The following is a 19,815-nucleotide window of genomic DNA, read 5'->3' on the forward strand; positions in this document are numbered from 1 at the left end:
CACTCTGTCATGTCCAGATCAGAGTTCACAGGCCATTAGACAAGACAGGCAGGGGTGTGTGCAGTGCAGGGCGCAAACTGTCTCGGTGTCAGGATCACTTTGTCCTGCTGCTGCTTTTATCGCTGTGACCAGCCCACAATTACTTTTCAACGATTTCCTGCTGCTTTCAATGAGCATTGCACCCACTGCAGTGACTTGTGGAACTTATCATGACATAGGTACACAAAGACGTTTACTTTCAATCAATTAACAGGGCCAGTATAGTAAGGCCTACTGTAGATAGACAGACATATAGCCCAGCTGGTCCACCCTTTTTTCCCCTCACTGTATTTTCCCCCCTTTTTACCTCCTCTATGATGATTTCCTGTTTTTTGGCTATATAGAAGTGTATATTTGTATACGTCTCTAAATGTTATGATGAATTGAAAATGGTGGACCCTCTTGTAAACAAGTGTAATACTCACAGTTGACAGTTTTTGTATTGAGTTGTATACTTGAAATGTACTGTAATTCTGCAAACTGTTAAATAAATACTTCAATCAATTAATCAATCAATCAATCAATCAATCAATCAAAAAGATACAAGTAGATAGACAGATATCTGTATGAAGGCCTACATGACTATAAAGGAACCTGGATTGGAGACATTGTTAATCATTTCATGCCACCCTGCAGTCAAGACAACTCACTGATTTTAGCCAGCCTCTTTAATGGTTCTATCCATTCCTCTCCTCTCCATCTTTCTCAAACCCATTTTTGTCTACTAAAGTATTCAACACACACACACACACACACACACACACACACACACACACACACACACACACACACACACACACACACACACACACACACACTACCTTGACTAAGCAATAACAGCTTGTTAAAAATGTATACATTAATTATTTATCTCTTAATCTTTAGCATAGGCTCTACTGATACAATTGTATTATCTATTCTAAACCGCCAATAAAAAGCAATACAGACCGCTCTGATTAATTGAATATGAAGGACCCCAATGGAAACAAAGGCAGGCTTTCTTGGGTTATAAAAAAATCCTCTTAGCAGACCTTGTATTGGGGGCTACTACTTTCCTGTGCTTTTTTCTGCAAACTGTTGAGTTGCCTATTTATTATTTAATCAATCAATCAAAGCTCACCGCCTAAAGTAAAATATAAGTTCCAATAATAAATATATGAATATGTATGTAGGCTATAGCCTATGTGTTCATTTACAACAAAGAAATCTCCAGTTTCAGCGTGTGAAAAACTTAAATCTGTGCAATCTGCGCAGAGCACCAGGGACAGAGGGGGGAGACCGAGAGATAGAGATGCATAACAGAGATAGAGACAGAGAGAGGCGCACTGGTTTGAACCTAAACCGACTCGACTCGAGGAATCTTCAAATGGACAAGATCAATCGTATCCGGAGAGAAAACTAGGCTATGCCTACTGTAGTCTACGAGGTAGACATCCGCACAAACTGGATGTCTGGATCATTGGATGCATAACCGAAGTTGATCGCTTATAAGCCTACAGTTTTTGGAGAGTCGGTTACATTCAACGGTTCACCAACTGACCAAGATAACTGATTTGCGTACGTACCGTGTATCGGGGTTAGTCATTGAAGATTTAAGTGCATCTTGGTACAGGGTGCACACCGATTTATCTTGAACTTGCTCCAGCTCATACACAGACAACGGCGCACCGACCACGGTAATCACTGCCACTCACTGGTCGTGTGCGCAATGGCTCGGCGTTCCAGTCTCCTTCCTGGCGGGGATCGGGATGGTGATGATGGTTGGAAAACCAATTTCTAAGGATTCCACAGCATCGCTCTGGGCTTGGATGAATTAAGGAAGCTACAGAAGCATATTTTCAACTAAAATCATTGTAGTTTGGCTGTTTGGGGATCTCTGTCCAGCATTAGACTTCAGCATTAACTCACTGGATGTTCGATTCAAACATGTCGAGTGGAAATTATTACGTAATTTTCTTCTTCTTAATTAAAAGTATCTTGTCGGACCCAGGTATCACAAACCAAGGTGAGTTTCAAGGACATAGAACACATAGCTATAGCGATACAAAGTGACACTCTTACTATATGTTTTACTTAGTTTGCAATAGTTTGAAGCTAGGCTACCTGTAACATGGTACAGTCGTCATTATAAGTCTAAATAGCCTATACCTGCCAACTCTCCGTCCTTCCTAACGCCGCAATAGAACTGTCAACTTCCATTCTTCAATGTTCTATCTATACCAATTCACTTGAGATTGCAGAGATCGGGCTACTGGAATGAATCACCGTGCAGTGCATACAGAGTTCAAGAAAAGTATAGCAAGCCTATCCTAACTTGATTTTCTTTGGTTGCAATTAAGTGTTAGCTCTATATTCTGATTGTTCTGTTGTTCAGTAACAGCTACAGTAGGGGGTATCCTCTCTTATTTAACAGAAAATGCATGTTCAGGTCGGAATACCAATTGTATCCATTCAGGATAGAGAACTCAGTCAGGATTCAGATTAAACAAGTGAAATTGGAAGTGATGACAGAGAAATTAGCAGGCAAAATTGGAACTGGAGCACTATAAAATGCTGATAATTGGGTATACTCTTTCCTCATTGGCTGAAATGTTGTCACCTGGAGACTCCTACTGAAAAATCTATAGCAATCAGAATATGTTGCTTTAACCTTTCACTTATCCTACCTTTAAATCAAATGTGATCATTTTTAAATCGTTTTAGTAGGCCTACTGTTTCTGTGCATGTGTTAACTCCCTCAGTCATACTCATATATTATAAGGTAGGCTATCTTGGAACAATGCTACAGAAGAAAATACTAAACAAAAAAGGTTATTTTTCACAAGTTCTAGCCTACTTCAAGCATTGTTCATCAATATATCTGGTAGGCTATGAGAGCGAGTTTAGCATTACATTTAGATATTTAGACATTCCTCTACATGTTTTCAGAGTATCCTCCCTTGCACATGCACACACACACACACACACACATACAGGTGTTAAGTAAGCAGTTGACATCCAACTGTAAAATCTCTTGAGATTGTCCTTGTCAATTGTTTAAAATGCCTTTCAAAAGGACAAATGTCTGACCCTTTTATAAAGGGCTATAACCCCTTCACAATCTAAATGTCACATTCTTCAAATAATTTGCATGTGTGTGTGTGTGTGTGTGTGTGTGTGTGTGTGTGTGTGTGTGTGTGTGTGTGTGTGTGTGTGTGTGTGTGTGTGTGTGTGTGTGTGTGTGTGTGTGTGTGTGTGTGTGTGTGTGTGTGTGTGCGTGCATGTGCGGGTAGTCGCGTACGTGCGTGTGTCTAGGCTATGCATAATGCTTTACTTTAATAGTAGCATGACAGCTGAGCAGAATGAAGGCCAATGCTCAGAGGGGATTCATACCTGTAATAAAGTTTGGTGATTAAATTCTGTGTAGTCCTACACTCTAGAAGTAACCTATTACACTTTAACATATATAGGCTATATATATAACATAATAAAGCAGCATGCACGTTTTGCTAATATTTTACTAATTAAACTACATTTTTGATTCAAATATTAGGTGTATACTTCTAAAAGCTTCAGATGCAGGTTGTATGGCTCACATGCCGTTCATTTCAGCATCAAAATACCATTTGCTTGAATTATTTCACTCTATTCAAGCTTATTTTGTGTGCAATGCATAAAGTGTCTAGCTCTATAGCGTAACAATCATGCATGCCTTTTACACACTCATGTACCAAGTAGTACATGCTAGTCAGTTTTACCCATGCACCTGTAGTTGACTAGGTGAAGATTTACCCAGGTAAAGGTAAACACGTAAAACACTTGGTGTCCTTAAAGGAGAGACAGACATATACCATAGTGAGAATGAGATATTTGTATTTATTAAATTCTACATTGTTTTTTGTTGATCGTTTACTGTATTTATCATTGTTGTTCACTGTTGTAAGAATTCCCATGTATGTCATCTCAACAGGCCTTCAGGCATAGCCTACTTCTGGCAGACACTTTAATGTAGAACGCCTTTGTGCTGTATCACCAACCTAGGTTGGAATATTCTGTAGACATCCCTGGGTCCTGATTTGTCCTGAGAATACACTGTAGTAACTACAGTGTGGTTCACAGGCAGATTCTGTACACTGTGATTGCCATTCTCTGTTGTTTAGTGTGGTTATCATCTCATATAGAACAATACATCACCATCCTTTTAATTACATATAAACATACATGCCTGGTGAAGGCAAAACATTTTTGCAGCGGAAGGGCGTTTTGATAAATGTATCTCAGTCAAATATATATAATTTCTATATATTTTTGTATATAATATGCTGTATTTCAAATTTGTCTTAAGCAAAATATGTATGCAGGAGGTTAATATTCCCATGGCCAATTATGTAACAGAGACTTTTATTTTAGAATGAGTCAATTGTAAAATGTGTCCATAAAACGCCAAAGGAGAAAGTGTTGTTTATTAATTGCGCATTATACTTTCATGAGTACCAGCATTTTTGTATGCTGCAAATATTCAAATGGAGCAGCCAGTCACTGATGTATAGAAAAACGTAGCTACGTAGAAAATCTAGAAATCAATGTTGATGAATAACAACACTCTTTACCATGATGGCTACACCACTCATCCTTATCCTTTGTTGTTATGTCACTACTACTGATTTTCAAGTCTGCAACACAATAAAAGTCTGAAATGTCTCACCTACAGCAGTAGATCACTACAAAATAGTTTATGTCCCATACTAAGGTGTGAGACCTTACATGTCATGAACAAAATAATACAATCATGATTGTATTTGTCCTGACAAAATAGATGTATAGACGGCAACAGTAATATTTGGCATAACAATGGATGGAAGTGCTCTTCTCAATCTTTCTGTGTGTGTGTGTGTGTGTGTGTGTGTGTGTGTGTGTGTGTGTGTGTGTGTGTGTGTGTGTGTGTGTGTGTGTGTGTGTGTGTGTGTGTGTGTGTGTGTGTCTGTGTCTGTGTGTCTGTGTGTCTGTGTCTGTGTGTATGCGTGCATGTGTGCGTGCATGTGTGCGTGCGTGCGTTGAATACTTTATTTATACAAAAATGTAAACAGCAGCACGGGAAGTATAGTAACTAACACCTAAAAGGATAACACAAAATAGTCCTGGGTCTGGGTCTTTTTTCCATTGTGGTGCGTGCCTGCCTGCCTGCGTGTGTTTAATAATTAAATGAGCGCTGTACATCATATTGAAGTGTGCAGCTTTGGGTCATATTCCCTGCCTCCAAAAATACTATAGTTGCTGGAACTGATTGATGTCTAACTGTGATTTTTTTCCCCTTTCAATCTCTTTCAGTCTGTTTCTTATCATATTGCAAATCAATCAACAAGAGAATCAAGGAATGGAAACAAGGCCCTGGGGCTTTTTATGTTATTACTTTAGCATCATAACCTTTGACTACCAGTACTACCTGTACTGTTATCAAACTTGTTAATAAAGTATTCAATCAATCAATCAATCAATCAATCAATCAATCAATCAATTAATCAATCAAAAAGGCAGTTGTATTACAATTCACTCCTTAATTACCAGCAGGGTATGAAAAGGCCTCATGACATTACTACAAATATTAATAATACAGTAAAATCCAAGAGTGTAAAAAGGATTTTCTGTATACCGGTACCTGTGGTTCAACCGTTCAACATAAAGCTGTAGGTTTTTTATTAGTGTTTTAGCTCTGTATTCCGATAGTAATCATTGCTATAGAGTGTTTGTTCCGTAACAAGGGTCTCCTCGTCTTTCCAGCTCTCTAGTAAACAGAAGTGGTCCATAGCCCTAATGCCCTTTGTTGCCGTTGCATTAAGTCTCTGGGACTGTCTGTTGTCTTCCTGCCCTCGCATGAAATGCAGACCAGCCTCTCCTCTGTTGCGAAATTATAAAGAACGTTTACCTACTCACCAATACAAAGGTGGCTTGTGTTATTAGATAGCCTACTTTCCTTAGTGGACACACTCTGAGCCCCCCACACGTATAAAATCAATTTTGTTTTTCACCAGAAGAAAAATAATTTTAGTTACTCCACTGCGCCCTCTACCGATATTGCCAAGAGAAAACCTCATAGACAAGATTTTTCCTTCCGGTGAAAAAAAAATCCCTTTCTGTGTGGTGGGGGGCTCAGAGTACGTCCACTAAGGAAAGTAGGCTTTCTAAGTACACATGCTGGCTGGAAGGCTGGATAGCCGAAACGTTTGTCATGGTTTGAAATAAAACATTTTGAACCACAGTCTTGGTGTGTGCGACCCATCTCCTTGATCCTGATATGTTGTAAATCGGGTGGCGCACCTACAGTCAGAGCGCGGTGGTCATATGAAGATTAAGTACACAAGCTGCCTTTGTATTAGTAGGTAAAACGTTCTTTACATTTTCACAACAGAAGAGAGGCTGGTCTGCATTTCATGCGAGCGCAGGAAGAGAAGAGTAACTCTAATGAAGGCATTAGAGCTACCTGAGACTGAGCTACCCATACAGGAAGCAAGATTAACAACAGAAATAATTGGAATTGATGACACAGGAATGAGCTGATAAAATTGGATCTGGAAACTATAATTGAAGCAGATTTAAATGGGCAATCTCTCCTGATTGGATCAAATTGGCAAGCCACCTGAAAATGTATTTATGTTTGTATTAAAGAGCTTCAGAGACCCTACTACTGAACAAACACTCAGTAGCAATGATTACTATCGGAATATAGAGCTTTAACTTTTTAACCACAAAATATCACTCACACTCACACTACTTTTAGTTTTGCCTCTTTGAAGCCTGACTTTATATCTTGCTGGTGTTGTGTTGAAATGATCAGATCTGCAGGTACACAACGCTATGCGACACGGCACATTGTGAGCTCGTACTGTAGGTACTAGGCTATGTTCAGCGTGTGATGCTGTTGTTGTTGTGTATATAAATTAAGCATTAGAGAAGTCCACCGTAGGCTTGAATGACAGGCTGTCTGAGGACAGCTCTGATCTATAACGTGGGCTACTGAAGCCCACTTATTGGTGGAGATTGTAATTAACTGGGTGTGCGGAGACAAAGGAAATTGCACATTCATCATATAAAATGTGCTCAGGCGGGCTCTCTTCTGGCTTAAGCCGTGACCAGGGTGTAGAGAATGGGATCTAGGTATGGGTCTTTTACAAAACGCACACGGATGAGACACACACAGACCAGATGTAGACACACTTGAATGCAGCATGTAGTGGATACTTGTGGTTTGAAGTGGGATTCATTGTAAAATGCCTGGAACAACAAGTCTGAAGTCAAAGCTTTCCACGTTGTAGCCAGCTCTGTAAATGTTTTGTCAGAGGTGAGGTCACGCATATTATTAGACACTAGACAGCTGTCCTTTTTTATTTTTTTCTATGAATTAATTTTCATGGAAATTGTATTTCTTTCCAAAGGTGGTTTAAATTTAGTTTTTCAGCATTTCGAAAGATTAAAGGTTCCCCCCTTAATGTTAGTAGTTTATCGTTGAGGAGCACAGAATGCTCTACTACTTCAGTATTCACCTTGATGCCAAGCTGCTCATGCACTGATAGAGCAGTCCTGAGCTGTTATTCCTCCATAGGGGCTATTTGAGAGCTCAGTCGGGTCTTTGTTGAGAGCTTTACAACTATTTTTGGCTGGACTGCAACTAACTGACTGACTCACTGACTGAATGATGAAGTGGGGGCCTAACAATGAACTAGCCAATCGCAGAGCAATCGTCCATCCAGGCTATGGGTTATAAAATAGTCTATACCAGTAAGACGCCCTGAGGACGAGAAGCGACTGACACAAAAGAGCTTCTAAATACGGCACAGTTAAGAACCAGGAGTTAAACTAATAATCTGGTGTCCGTGAGGTCAGATGTAGAGTTGCTGGCCGGCTCCATAGATGCAGATCTAGGTGATGATCCAGTCTTCTCCATGTGTGGCTATCCAGGGTTTGATGAGGTCAGTGTCGTGATCTCAATATATCCAGGTGATGATAGTCAGCTGAGAGTCCTGAAGAGGTGAAATATATTATACCATTCTGTTGAGCTGGTCGAGTCATCATTGTGATGTCATAACAGGTCAGCTATATCAATATATGGAACCACTATAGGGGTTTTATGAGGTCAGATCAACATATGGAATAATTCTGTCATGTGACTGATGGTCTGACTGACAGGAGATGCAGGTTTTCATAGTAAACTATACGACCTACTGTCACATTTCTTATGATTTCATTACTACAGTGAGTATTATTTATTTTTTTCACTTAATTTGTATTGATGAAAAGACAAAGACAACCAAAAAAAAGACAATACGAAAAAAGAAAAGGGAGAAAAACAAAAACAAGGCTGCATTTTTCATATTACAAGATACATTCATTGAAATCCTCATACATTATCACTAGGCTGAAAGAAGAGATCCCACTTTTCCCACTTTTTATAGAACTTCTCTGTCTTGTAGTCTAAGTATGAATGTTAGTTTTTCCATAACATACAGTTCCTCAGTAATGTGCATCCAATGTTCTTTCGTTGGTGGGTCCTGTTGGTACCAGTATCGTGTGATCGCTTTCTTACTTGATTAAATATTTATCATGTATTAGAAACTCTTCAGGGATATTTCCCAGCAATAAAAAGGAACAAGTCTGAGGTATCTTAAAACACAGAATGGTCTCCAAGGTGGAGTGGATATCCTGGACAAGTCCAGAATATATGAGCGTGGCCCGCCTCCTTGTGGCCACACTGTCTCCAGCATGGCTGTTCTGTTTTCAATTGTCTTGACTTAATTTTAGGTGTGTTTGCACATATTTACCCATTCCTCTGTACTTCAGTGAGTATTTCACTCGCATATGCGAACCGAAACTATTTGCAAGCACAATGTGTGAGTAGATACCAACCTACTGGAATCTTTTAAATCCAAAGTAAAAGTCGCCTCACACAGCTAGAAGGTCCCGGGTTCAAGTACCACCGGGGACGCTGTGGGTGCTGGCCTGCATGGGGCGTGTTCTCTCCTCCACCTCATTAGTGCCCATACACTAGGTCAGGGGTTCTCAACGTTTTTGGGCGGGGACCCCCGAAAATGCTTTGGCAACGTCTCGGGACCCCCGCCCCGCCCCCTCCCGACCCCCAATATAAATTGACTGCTACAATAACCTTAAACCATTTTGGGCGGGAACCCCTTTTGGTGTTTTAAGCATTGTTATAATTTAGCTATTGAAAAATAGCAGATCTACAAGCTCATAGCGCGCCACCGAGTGGCGCGCTACGAGCTTGTAGGTCTGCTATTTTTGAAAAATCGCGAAAATAAAAATTTTAAAAAAATCTTTTTTTTTTCTTTTTTTTTTGAAAATAATTTGGGGACCCCCTAAAATAATTTGGCGACCCCCCGAGGGGTCGCGACCCACGGGTTGAGAACCCCATGCCCTAGGTGGTGTTGGTCTATACTGCCTTCTCCTGGTCAGCCAGAGTGCCTGATGGAGGGGAAAGGAACTGGTTGGAAAAACATGTACCATGCGCTATGTCCTAGTGGGAAAACTGCCCCTGTCAGGTGATAAGAAGCTGCCTGCTCACTCCTCATACATTGAAGGAAGCATACTGTAAACTCAGTTTGGGGCAGATGTTTAAAAAATAATCCAAAGTAAAACATCGTAATTCAACTGATTTGCGTTTGTACCTATAACTGGAACGATCTGCATGAAACTTTGCACTATACACTCCCTAGAGTCCAAGGAATGCTTCACAGCAGGCTTTTATAGCGCCACCAGGAGGCAAACTTTTGCAAAACACATTTATTGATATTACTCCTACAGATTTTGTCCAAACATCACGGAAATTGGTACACATTATCTCTATAGTCATGTGATCAACACGGTTCTGTCCGACTTTTCATATTCCATCCTGATTGGCGAATTTTGAACATTTCTGATCCGCAATAACCTACCTGACCTGACAGAGAGCACCTTTTCTATAGTTTCTAATCATACAATGTTAACCTCTCTCTCTATACTCTCTTCTAGTGGTTCTGTTGGACACTACCACAGTCCTCGGAGAACTAGACTGGAGGACCTATCCTGTCAACGGGGTGAGTGATAATGACATATTTCTACAAGTAAATCAGGATTGTCGTTCGGCTTTTTTGGCAGAGGACACAGGTCTCCAATCAGAATCGGATTATGTCATTATTATGTAATCAACGCACTATCCGGTCACACTTAATTTTTCCCCCTCAAATTTACGTTTTTGTTTTCTAGCTTCTAGCGTTTTTGTTATTTTGCCTCTAGCTATGGGATATATGGCAGCAGCTGGTAATTAATTTGATTGAAACAATTCTTGTTTCAGTCTTAATCTTTTGAATAACACACCATTTAGTCTTAGTCCTATTTAGTCTTCTGGAAAACCTTAGTCTTTTAGTTTAGTCAACAAAATGAGAACATCTCGAGAACCGTCCGATGACCCGAGGGACATCTATTAAGTCGGTCAGATAGGCGGCAATCTGGGGACCCATTGGCAAAACAAAGGAAAAACAGCGTCCTCTTTTCCTTTGTCAGCAGTCTGTCCCGAGAGACTAGATACTAGATAGGGCGGTAACTTGTTAAAGGGGCATACCACTCATTTTCAACATTTTACTATGTCATTAATATACCTTTGAGCTGGAAATAATTAAAAAAAAGTCCCCCCATTCTGTGTTTCCTAGAACTGGAGGTCTGAAAAAAATCATTAACATTGTGAATCACATCTTGATGATGTCATCAAGATGTGATTCACAATGTTAATCACATCTTGATGGTAGGGGGAGCGTTCTACCCATTGCTGGCTGTCTGAATAAAAAAAAAACATTTTCATTTAAATTTTGACATATTATTGCTTATAGCAGCTTTAAGTCCAGTCATTGATCAAAATAAATAATTTGATTGTGCGCAGATCTGAGTGTGCTGAGCTTAATTTTTTTTTATTTGGGGACAGACAGACAGACAGACAGACAGACAGACAGACAGACAGACAGACAGACAGACAGACAGACAGACAGACAGACAGACAGACAGACAGACAGACAGACAGACAGACAGACAGACAGACAGACAGACCCATTTGGAGACGTCTCGCCTCTAGCAGAGCCAAGTCATAAAAAAATATGTATTATCTCTCTGTGTGTGGCAGCTGCTATCTCTCCTCTTGCCACAGCATGCTGGCAAAGCTGCAATGTGTACATGGAAGACAATGGAGGCAGCAGGTCCCACTTTTAAGTCATCCTACCTCTGCGTGCCAGCGTTACACTGATGACCGCCAGGGAGAGAGAATTGGAAGCCTTGCAGGAAATTCTTTACAGTCAGCTGAAAAACAAAGTCAGACTGTATTGAAATTGATGAAAACACAAACATGACTGATGCTTGGGAATTGGGAATATGTATTTTTATGTTGATGCATTCTTGCCCATCATCATCATGGAGTTTGTAGACCCTGGACCGTTGTGAGTGCTAGGCCCTAGCTCAGAATAGTTACCAGTCCTACTTTTATGTGACTTTGAAAAAAAGTATAACTATGTGACTGTATTTTGAAAAATGTACAGGTGTAGTAAGACACACTGTAGCTTTCTCTTCCAATAAGTGTTTCTCAAAAATATTAAAAATATTAAAGCACTGGGCAACTCTTTGGTTGAAAAAGGTGATTGTCAAAGTTTTGCATGGGTTATAATTGTGTTACATCATTTTAACCCCTTTTTGCGATATACATATTCACAAGTTGTGGCAGTCGTTCAAAGGTAGAGCAGTCACCTACTCGGAAGGTTCATTCCAACCTCCTCTTGGCATCAAGTCAATGTTCTCTTGAGCAAGACACTGTTCCATAACTTCCCACTGCTCCTAACAGTTAGGATGGTTTAATGCAGGAGACACATTCCAACTACTTGACTTAAGCTGTGAATAGGTTTGTAGATCGACTGACATGAGCAATATGCCATTGATAATCTCACTTTAGCCTTACTGGCACTTTGTAGCCTGGTTTTAACCTGATTCGCTGCATTCCGTGATTTGTTTTGTCACTTGCTACTATTGCTAGTAAGTCTGGAAAGTCTCCTGTTTGACTCGTATTTCATATCGTCACCTGTTACGTAGCCACGTTGTTGCTGATATGTCATCAGTCAGCGCCACTCTGTCCATGCTTTTCTCACTGTTGAAAGAGATTGTCCCAGTTCGAGACTTGAGAGTAAAACCTAGGGTAAAAACTAAAAAGTAAACACTCATTTGATTCAGTAGTCCACTATGTCAGATTCAGTAGTCCACTATGTCAGATTCAGTAGTCCACTATGTCAGATTCAGTAGTCCACTATGTCAGATTCAGTAGTCCACTATGTCAGATTCAGTAGTCCACTATGTCAGATTCAGTAGTCCACTACGTCAGATTCAGTAGTCCACTATGTCAGATTCAGTAGTCCACTATGTCAGATTCAGTAGTACAAAAAACCGACGGCTGCATGGGATGAGTTTAGTGAATGATACATACGTTGCAGGGCAACAGCAGTAGCTGTGCAGTGCGCATTGATGCGATGTCAAACTGGTGGTTTTTTTCCCAACCCACACACCACAGATCTATCAGAAGCCCCGGGTCGATTTCTACCTTTTACATGTCCTCAGATCTATCAGAAGCCCCGGGTCGATTTCTACCTTTTACATGTCCCGCCTACCTTGGAGATAGGACCCTTTCCTGATATATGCAGTAGCGACCATAGAGTATATAAAAGGATAGAGACTGAACTGGCGCGAAGCTCCGCCCCCCCAGCTATTCATGTCAGTGGAAGTTGCTCAGTGGCGTTTTGAAGCACCCGGAAGACTGCCGGAAGTCCCTCCTCCGGACCTCAACTTTGAGGTCCGGGGTGACGTATGCAACCGAGCGCTCAATGTTAAAGCCCAGCTGCACGGGGTTTCCCGGTCATGAATCCACGGGTCCGCCTGTAGTCCCTCCTCCTACCACTAGGACCCAGACCTTCAACGTTGAATAGCCTCACTGGCCCCTTGGTAGCGACGTGATAAAACACACCACAGAACGCAGCCAATCAGGCTGGAAACCAGGCTAGGCACTTTGTGGGACATTGCACTATTTTCCTCTTTATATAATGGATTGAGCTGATGGGCTTTAACATTTTAGTGTCCATGCTATAATCATTGTTAATTAAAGAAATACACATATTGAACTTTGAAGTTCAATATGTGGATGGTTAAAATAGATAGAATAAAGAAAGCAGTCCGTTAACCCATTAAAACCGTGAAAGCATCAGTGTCATTTTAGGTTTTTGCGTTTTTGCTATTCAGATAAAAATGTAAAAGAAACTGCTCATCTGCTGAAAAAACGTGAGGGAAGTCACAAAAGGATAATGAAGAAAAAATAAAAGGGAAGCTCCGCACAGATTTGAGTGTGCGGAGCTTCCCTTTATTTTTCGTTCATTATCCTTTTGTGACTCCAGCACCTCACTTAAGTTTTTTCAGCAGATGAGCAGTGTTTTTTTTTACATTTTGCGTCGGCTATTCAAAAATAATAGATACAAGCTCACAGCTAAAAATCTTGAAAGTGTGAGACTGAGAACCTCTGATAGAGGTTAAGCCTCAGGTCTTAACCTCTATCAGAGTAGTATAAAAGAGAGTAATGACACTCCCGTTGACTCTCATTGTAACAATGGAATGCGGAAGTGCTCATTCTATCTCAATGGAATAGTTCCAGCCATAGGAGCAATGTTTGGAACTATCGCCCATAGGCACCCGCTTTGCGGCGAGATCAAAGCGTGTCACCACTCTCTTACTACATTACTCTGACCTCTATGAAAGTGCAAACTAACTGATTACAAACAGCAATGATTTCATTAAAATAGTTTAGATTTTTATAATTGCAGAACCTCGTTTCCAACCGCTCATGATGACAGGTACTCTGTCATTTGACTACTGCAATAAGCTTCACTGCAGCGATAAGTAGTTCCATATCCTGTTGCCTCAGAACCCTTCAAACAAAGTGTGATGTTTTGTTCTCTGCCCTAAACAGCAGCACATCCCTGGGGTGCATTTTGGAATACTGCCGAACACACTCAGTTTCCTCTCATTTGCATGCATAATGGCGCTCCACTTAGTTAGGGCTTATATTATAGCAGTCATTCCAAATCCTATCAAAGGAGTTGATGGGGGAAGATACACAGTAACATCAGTGTTCATTTAACTCTAAGAGTGTAGTAGTGCAGTTACAAATGATATATATATTTTATTTTATTTTTATTTTTTATTTTATTTTTTATTTAACTGTTTATGTCCAGGGTGTTCTCCTAATCATAAATAAGAATATGTTCTATTACAGTATGTGACAGAGAAGCCCAGCATTTAACTAGAGATATTTGTCCTGTCGAAGGCTGAAGACTATGTTTTCACTCCTGTCCTTCCGTGTATGTGTGTGTGTTAGTTTGTGTGTGTGCAATCTGGGAACCCATCTGCAAATAAAAAGGGAAAACAGCACCCTCTTGGAGTCTCGAGAGACTAGTGTGTGGGCAGCTAATCTCCGGCACTTTGCAGTGTTGCACACATGGCTTTAAAAGTTTGCGAGAGGGGCCCGTTTTGCACGAAATGCCACAAATCATGAATGCAGTGTCCGATTGTTGTGAAACTTTCAATGCACACACCCAGTAGGGAGTAGGCTAAGGAAGAACCGCCACACTGCATGTTTAAATGGGCCTCATGGTGGCGCTATAACAGCCCACTTGACATTTGGCTGATAAATTGAACAATACTGTAGGGGTTGTACAACAAAAATGTTTCCCCCTGCATATCTTGGATCATGATGCAACTCAGACTTGATTTTCTGCCATTTTGCTTTTTTTTGTGTTTTTCTTTTTGGCTTTCGCCTTTATTTTATATTTTTTATAGAGGGACAGACAGTAGACTGACAGGAAATGGGGAGAGAGATGGGGGGGTAACATGCAGTAAAGGCCGTCGGGATCGGGAGTCGAACCCACGGCACACTGCCAGACTTGGGCTACCGGCCAAGGTGCCTGGACCGCTGAGCCACGGCCCAGGCCATTTTGCATTTTCATCAAAACACACTGCTACTAACTCCAAAGATCACAGAAATCGTTACAGATGATCTCTAGCATCACGTGATCAATATATATTAGTCAGATTTTGATTTTGATTTCATTCCGAATGGTTATGACTGACCAAAGCACACTTAATTAGCTTTAATTGTATTCTGTCTTAGTGAGGTATTGCATGAATAAATTGAATATATTTATTTCACTGTGGCAGACAATGCATACATTTTAAAATCAGATGTAGCCCTTGAGGAAAATCTATAGTCCATTATGAATTCCTCCCACTCCAAGTGTCCTCAAGGCCACTGTTTCCAGTGTTATTTTTTTAAAGCATTCTTATTGTGCGTGCTATAATGCTGTAGAATATGTCAGGAGATGGGAGAATGACAGTCATTTTATCATATGAACCATAGTATGGAGGCTTTATGAACCAGAAAAAGGAAAATGCTATCCTTTCTTTGCTATTACACTTGAAAGGACCACAATGGAAATAAGCTCTCAAACGTATTTGTGTTTGAGCCTTTTTGACAGATACTGTATGTACAAATAATATATAATCATGACATGCATATGCATTTTGTCAGTTAATCAATCAAAGAGTGTTCCTTTTGAATGTGAAGATATTATATTAGTTAGTTGGACTAATATAATATCCCCACATTTAATGCATGTTTTTTATTTTCCATTTAGAAGTTACTGAATTAAATCAGCAAGTCTGAAACTTATTGTACTTATGTAAAAGTTGTGTTGGGAAAAATGGCAAAACGTTTTATTTTTATTTTTAAAAATAGTAAATCTACAAGCGCACAGCGTGTTGCATCATGGCGCGTTGTGATCTTGTAGATTGGCAATCTTCACTATTTGTCATACAACAAAGTATACAGGGCGTCCTAGTGTTGCTTTGCACTGTAACACTTGCATGGTTACAACAGGTCCCATCATAGACTTCTCTTTATTATAAAATCACTGGCAGGACGTCCAAATGATACAGGGGAGTATGATTGATTCATCATTTCACCCCTTGGCTGTCCCATAGCACTAATTTAGATAGCTTAATTAATATTAGATTAAATGTGTTAGCACGCTCAAGGTTGAGTTGTATTTAATCATTTATATTTGAGAACACTCTAACTTAATTATTTCAATATCCTCCCAGGCTTAACTAGTGCTCTGTGTGTTATATGTGTGTGTGTGTGTGTGTTATATGTGTGTGTGTGTTTGTGTGTGTGTTTGTGTGTGTGCGTGCGTGCGTGCGTGCGTGCGTGCATGCGTGCGAGTGATCGAGTGCAAAAGAAAAGAGAGCGATACAAGTGCAAGTGACTTGGGTCACATTGACATTAATTATTCTATTATGCTTTCAATCTATTTCATTATTATATACTAACGCTACACAGTCAATTGTAACGCAAAGTATCCTTTTTTTTTTTTTTTAAGATATTTTTTGCGGCTTACGCCTTTTATTGGTTTTTTGAAGGGACAGACAGTAGGCTGACAGGAAACGGGAGAGAGATGGGGGAAGACATGCAGTAAAGGCTGTGTCGGGCTCGGGAGTCGAACCCGCGGCACACTGCGACTGGATTACCAGTCGGGTGCCCAGACGGTTACGCCACCGCCTGGGCACGCAAAGTATCCTTACGAGTAGATTGTTACACTCTCGCTGGGAGGAGATTCGGCTTTTCAATGGATTCTATTACTATGCTAAATAACAAAAATCTAACTTCTGGAAAGGCATCATTTTCAAGATGCCTTTCCAGAAGTTAGATTTTATAGGCATTTTAAGCATAGAGTAATAAAAGGAGAGACCGAACCGGAGTGTTAGCCCCGCCCCCCGCTATTCATTTCGATGGAAGTTGCTCAGTGGCGTTTTGAAGCACTCAGGAGACTGCCGGAAGTACAATTATAACTCAATGGCTCGAGTGAGCGGAAGTTAAGCCCAGACCTCAAATTTGGGGTCCTGGGATGACGCACGTTACGCACATGACGTCGAATCATGAACGTCTGTCCACCTCCATGAACGTGCTGCAGTTCCACCTTTCGCCAGTAGGTAGTGGCAGCTTCAACATTGGATAGCCTTACTGGGGGCTTGATTTTAAGCCACCACAGATGCCATCTTGAAAAAAATGCCTTTCCAGAACTTAGATTTTCCTACATTATTTAGCATAGCATTATTTACCACTAGTTACAAAATCAATTGAAAAATATTTTCTATCAATTATTTGGGGTTTCAACTATATACTGACTTATCTAATATCGGATTCATTGCAAACAGACCACTAGGGGGCGAGTCAAACTCGTTTGCGATGGTTTTTGAAGACCTTATGCCCATACCTAACACCATGCCAAAAAACAAAAACTTGTCACGAAGTGCACGATTTTCACGAATTCTCTCTAGGTCGTCCTCAGACGAGCCCTCCATCGTCGTTTCCAGTCATCCCGGTTCTCCATACATCTGGCCAGTTCGTTGGTAACATGTACAGTACAGTCTTGCTGATGTTAAGTACTGCATGCAGCATTCTGGTGTAGCACCCGTCAAGGGACTTCTGCAGTGTTGGCTTCAGGGTCCAGCATTCACTGCCATATAGGAGAACAGACTCCACTGTTGCGTAGAAGAAGCTGAGTTTGTTTTGACGGGGGAGATTGGAGTTCCATACACTGGTCATGCCAGTGCCTTCCTCACTTTCAGATCTTGCTCAGTTGAGTTGACCCATGAGCCCAGGTACTTGAAGTCCTTGACTTCCTTCAGCACAGTGCATCCTGTTGTTGTGAGAGGTGGATGTTCCGGTGAGATGTTTTGGTGATAACCTCAGTTTTCTTGACATTTAGCCTGAGGCCAACATTGGCACACTCCAGCTCCACTCTGTTCAGGAGTTCCTGGGCTTGTTCCACGTTGTCGGAGAGCAGGCTGAGAGTCTGAGAGTCATCTGCATAGTCCAGGTCTGTCAGGACTACTTTGGGATGTCGTCTCGACCTCCTGGGTGTTAGAGTGAAGCCAAGATCCTGCTCTCGTCCACTGATGGCTTTCCTGAGTGCATAGTCCAGGACTATGATGAAGAGGAAGGGGGCTAGGGTGTCCCCCTGCATTACCCCGGCCCGGATATCAAACTCCTCACTGTTGTCATCTGGTCACCAACTTGGCCCTTGTTCCTGCATACATGGTCTCTATTGCCCGGAGCAAGTTGCCCGAATCGAGTCAAATGCCCTTTTGAAGTCGATGAAGCAGAGTACAGCAGTCAAATTATCCTTCTTCACCTCCTCAATCATTCTCCTTAGTGCCAAGATCTGAAGCCATTTTGGTTCTCCCTCAGGAGAGGGTCGATGGCATGCCGTATCCTGTTTAGTATCATTCGGTTGTAAACCTTTGCAGTGATACAAGTCAGGCTGATGCCTCGGTAGTTGTCTGGCTTTGAGAAGTCCCCAGCTTTAGGCACTGGAATGATGTTAGACAGAGACCATATTTCAGGCTGTTTGTTGTTCATTAGTGCCAGGTTGCAAAACTCCAGGATGAGGTCATCAAGTCCAGTTCAGAACTCTAGTTCTTTAGGACCTCTGGGTATATGCCATCTGGCCCAGCACTCTTGCCCTCCCTCACTGTGGAATTCCCTCCCAACTTATTGCTGTCCAAACCTACTCTATTTTCATGTATGCCACCCAGTCTTCAAACTATAGCTGCGTGCGTGCGTGCGTGCGTGCGTGCCTGCGTGCGTGCGTGCGTGCGTGCGTCTGTTTCTGTGCCTGCGCCTGCGTGTGTGTGTGTGTGAGGGTGTGTGTGGGCGTGTGTATTCATATGCAGTCTCCTTGATCTGTTGTCTATAATCTTCCTGACCTTTGACAAATTAGACGTGGCTTTGTTTCTTCTCTCTCTGAGCATGTTCGCTGAGTCTCAATTCACCTCAATATGTCTGAGTCTGACATGGCAACGTTTTCAAGCTTTGAAACGGACACCACAGGGCAAGTAAGAAAGCGCTAGTTCTGTCAATAAAATGTTACCGCTTTTGAACTTCTAATCATGACACCTTTTTAGAGCAGAGCAGACAAATGAGACTATCTGGGTGATGTAACAACTGTGAAAACAAAAGTAAGACTGTCTCTTTCTAAGGTCTGGGTACTAGGGCCAATTAAATAGGTATGTCAATCTTTTCTCATTACCATGCTTGCAAGTCAGCTACAATAGGTAATATAAGCTACATTTCAATACTGTTTTTTTTACATTTTTTTTATCTTGCTCTTTAATGTTGAATTTTTCTCAACTACAGCAGTTCTCCTTTTTTGTTTCAGTTTCACATTCAATTGTCCATATTGAAACAGGGTAGGAATCGCGGAAGTGAAATTACTGCCGCTGAAGTGAAAACTTCAACTCCCTTGAGTCCTTGCCGATGTGCACCGAGTTTGATGTCGGCTTACATTATGTGCTTAAAATCTACCAGTGTTTACACACGCACGCGCACGCATGCACGCAAGCACACTCGCACGCACGCACACACGCATGCACACACACACACACACACACACACACACACACACACACACACACACACACACACACACACACACACACACACACACACACACACACACACACGTTTTATAATAACCCAATTGAAACATAGGAGCTGCAAATCATGTACCAACGAGATACACACATTACTACAGTATGCAACAGACTGCATGGCCCAGAAAATGATAAAGATCTAAACATAATCCTTCAACTCAATCACGAGAAAGAGCATGAAAAGATGGC

General features: G+C 41.2%; 1 protein-coding gene across 1 annotated transcript in view; it reads left to right on the forward strand.

The window, feature by feature from the left end:
- Positions 1–1,965: 1,965 nt before the first annotated feature.
- Positions 1,966–19,815, forward strand: part of epha6 (eph receptor A6) — a gene marked incomplete at its 5' end in the record, with an annotated part of 76,887 nt that continues 59,037 nt past the window's right edge. The window contains 2 exons of the mRNA XM_079497258.1: positions 1,966–2,044; positions 10,036–10,100. Of these exons, the coding sequence (XP_079353384.1) occupies positions 1,966–2,044; positions 10,036–10,100 (144 nt within the window). The remainder of the gene's footprint in view (positions 2,045–10,035; positions 10,101–19,815) is intronic.

This window comes from Electrona antarctica (assembly GCF_951216825.1).
Source record: "Electrona antarctica genome assembly, chromosome: 3".
In the NCBI taxonomy this organism is placed as follows: domain Eukaryota; kingdom Metazoa; phylum Chordata; class Actinopteri; order Myctophiformes; family Myctophidae; genus Electrona; species Electrona antarctica.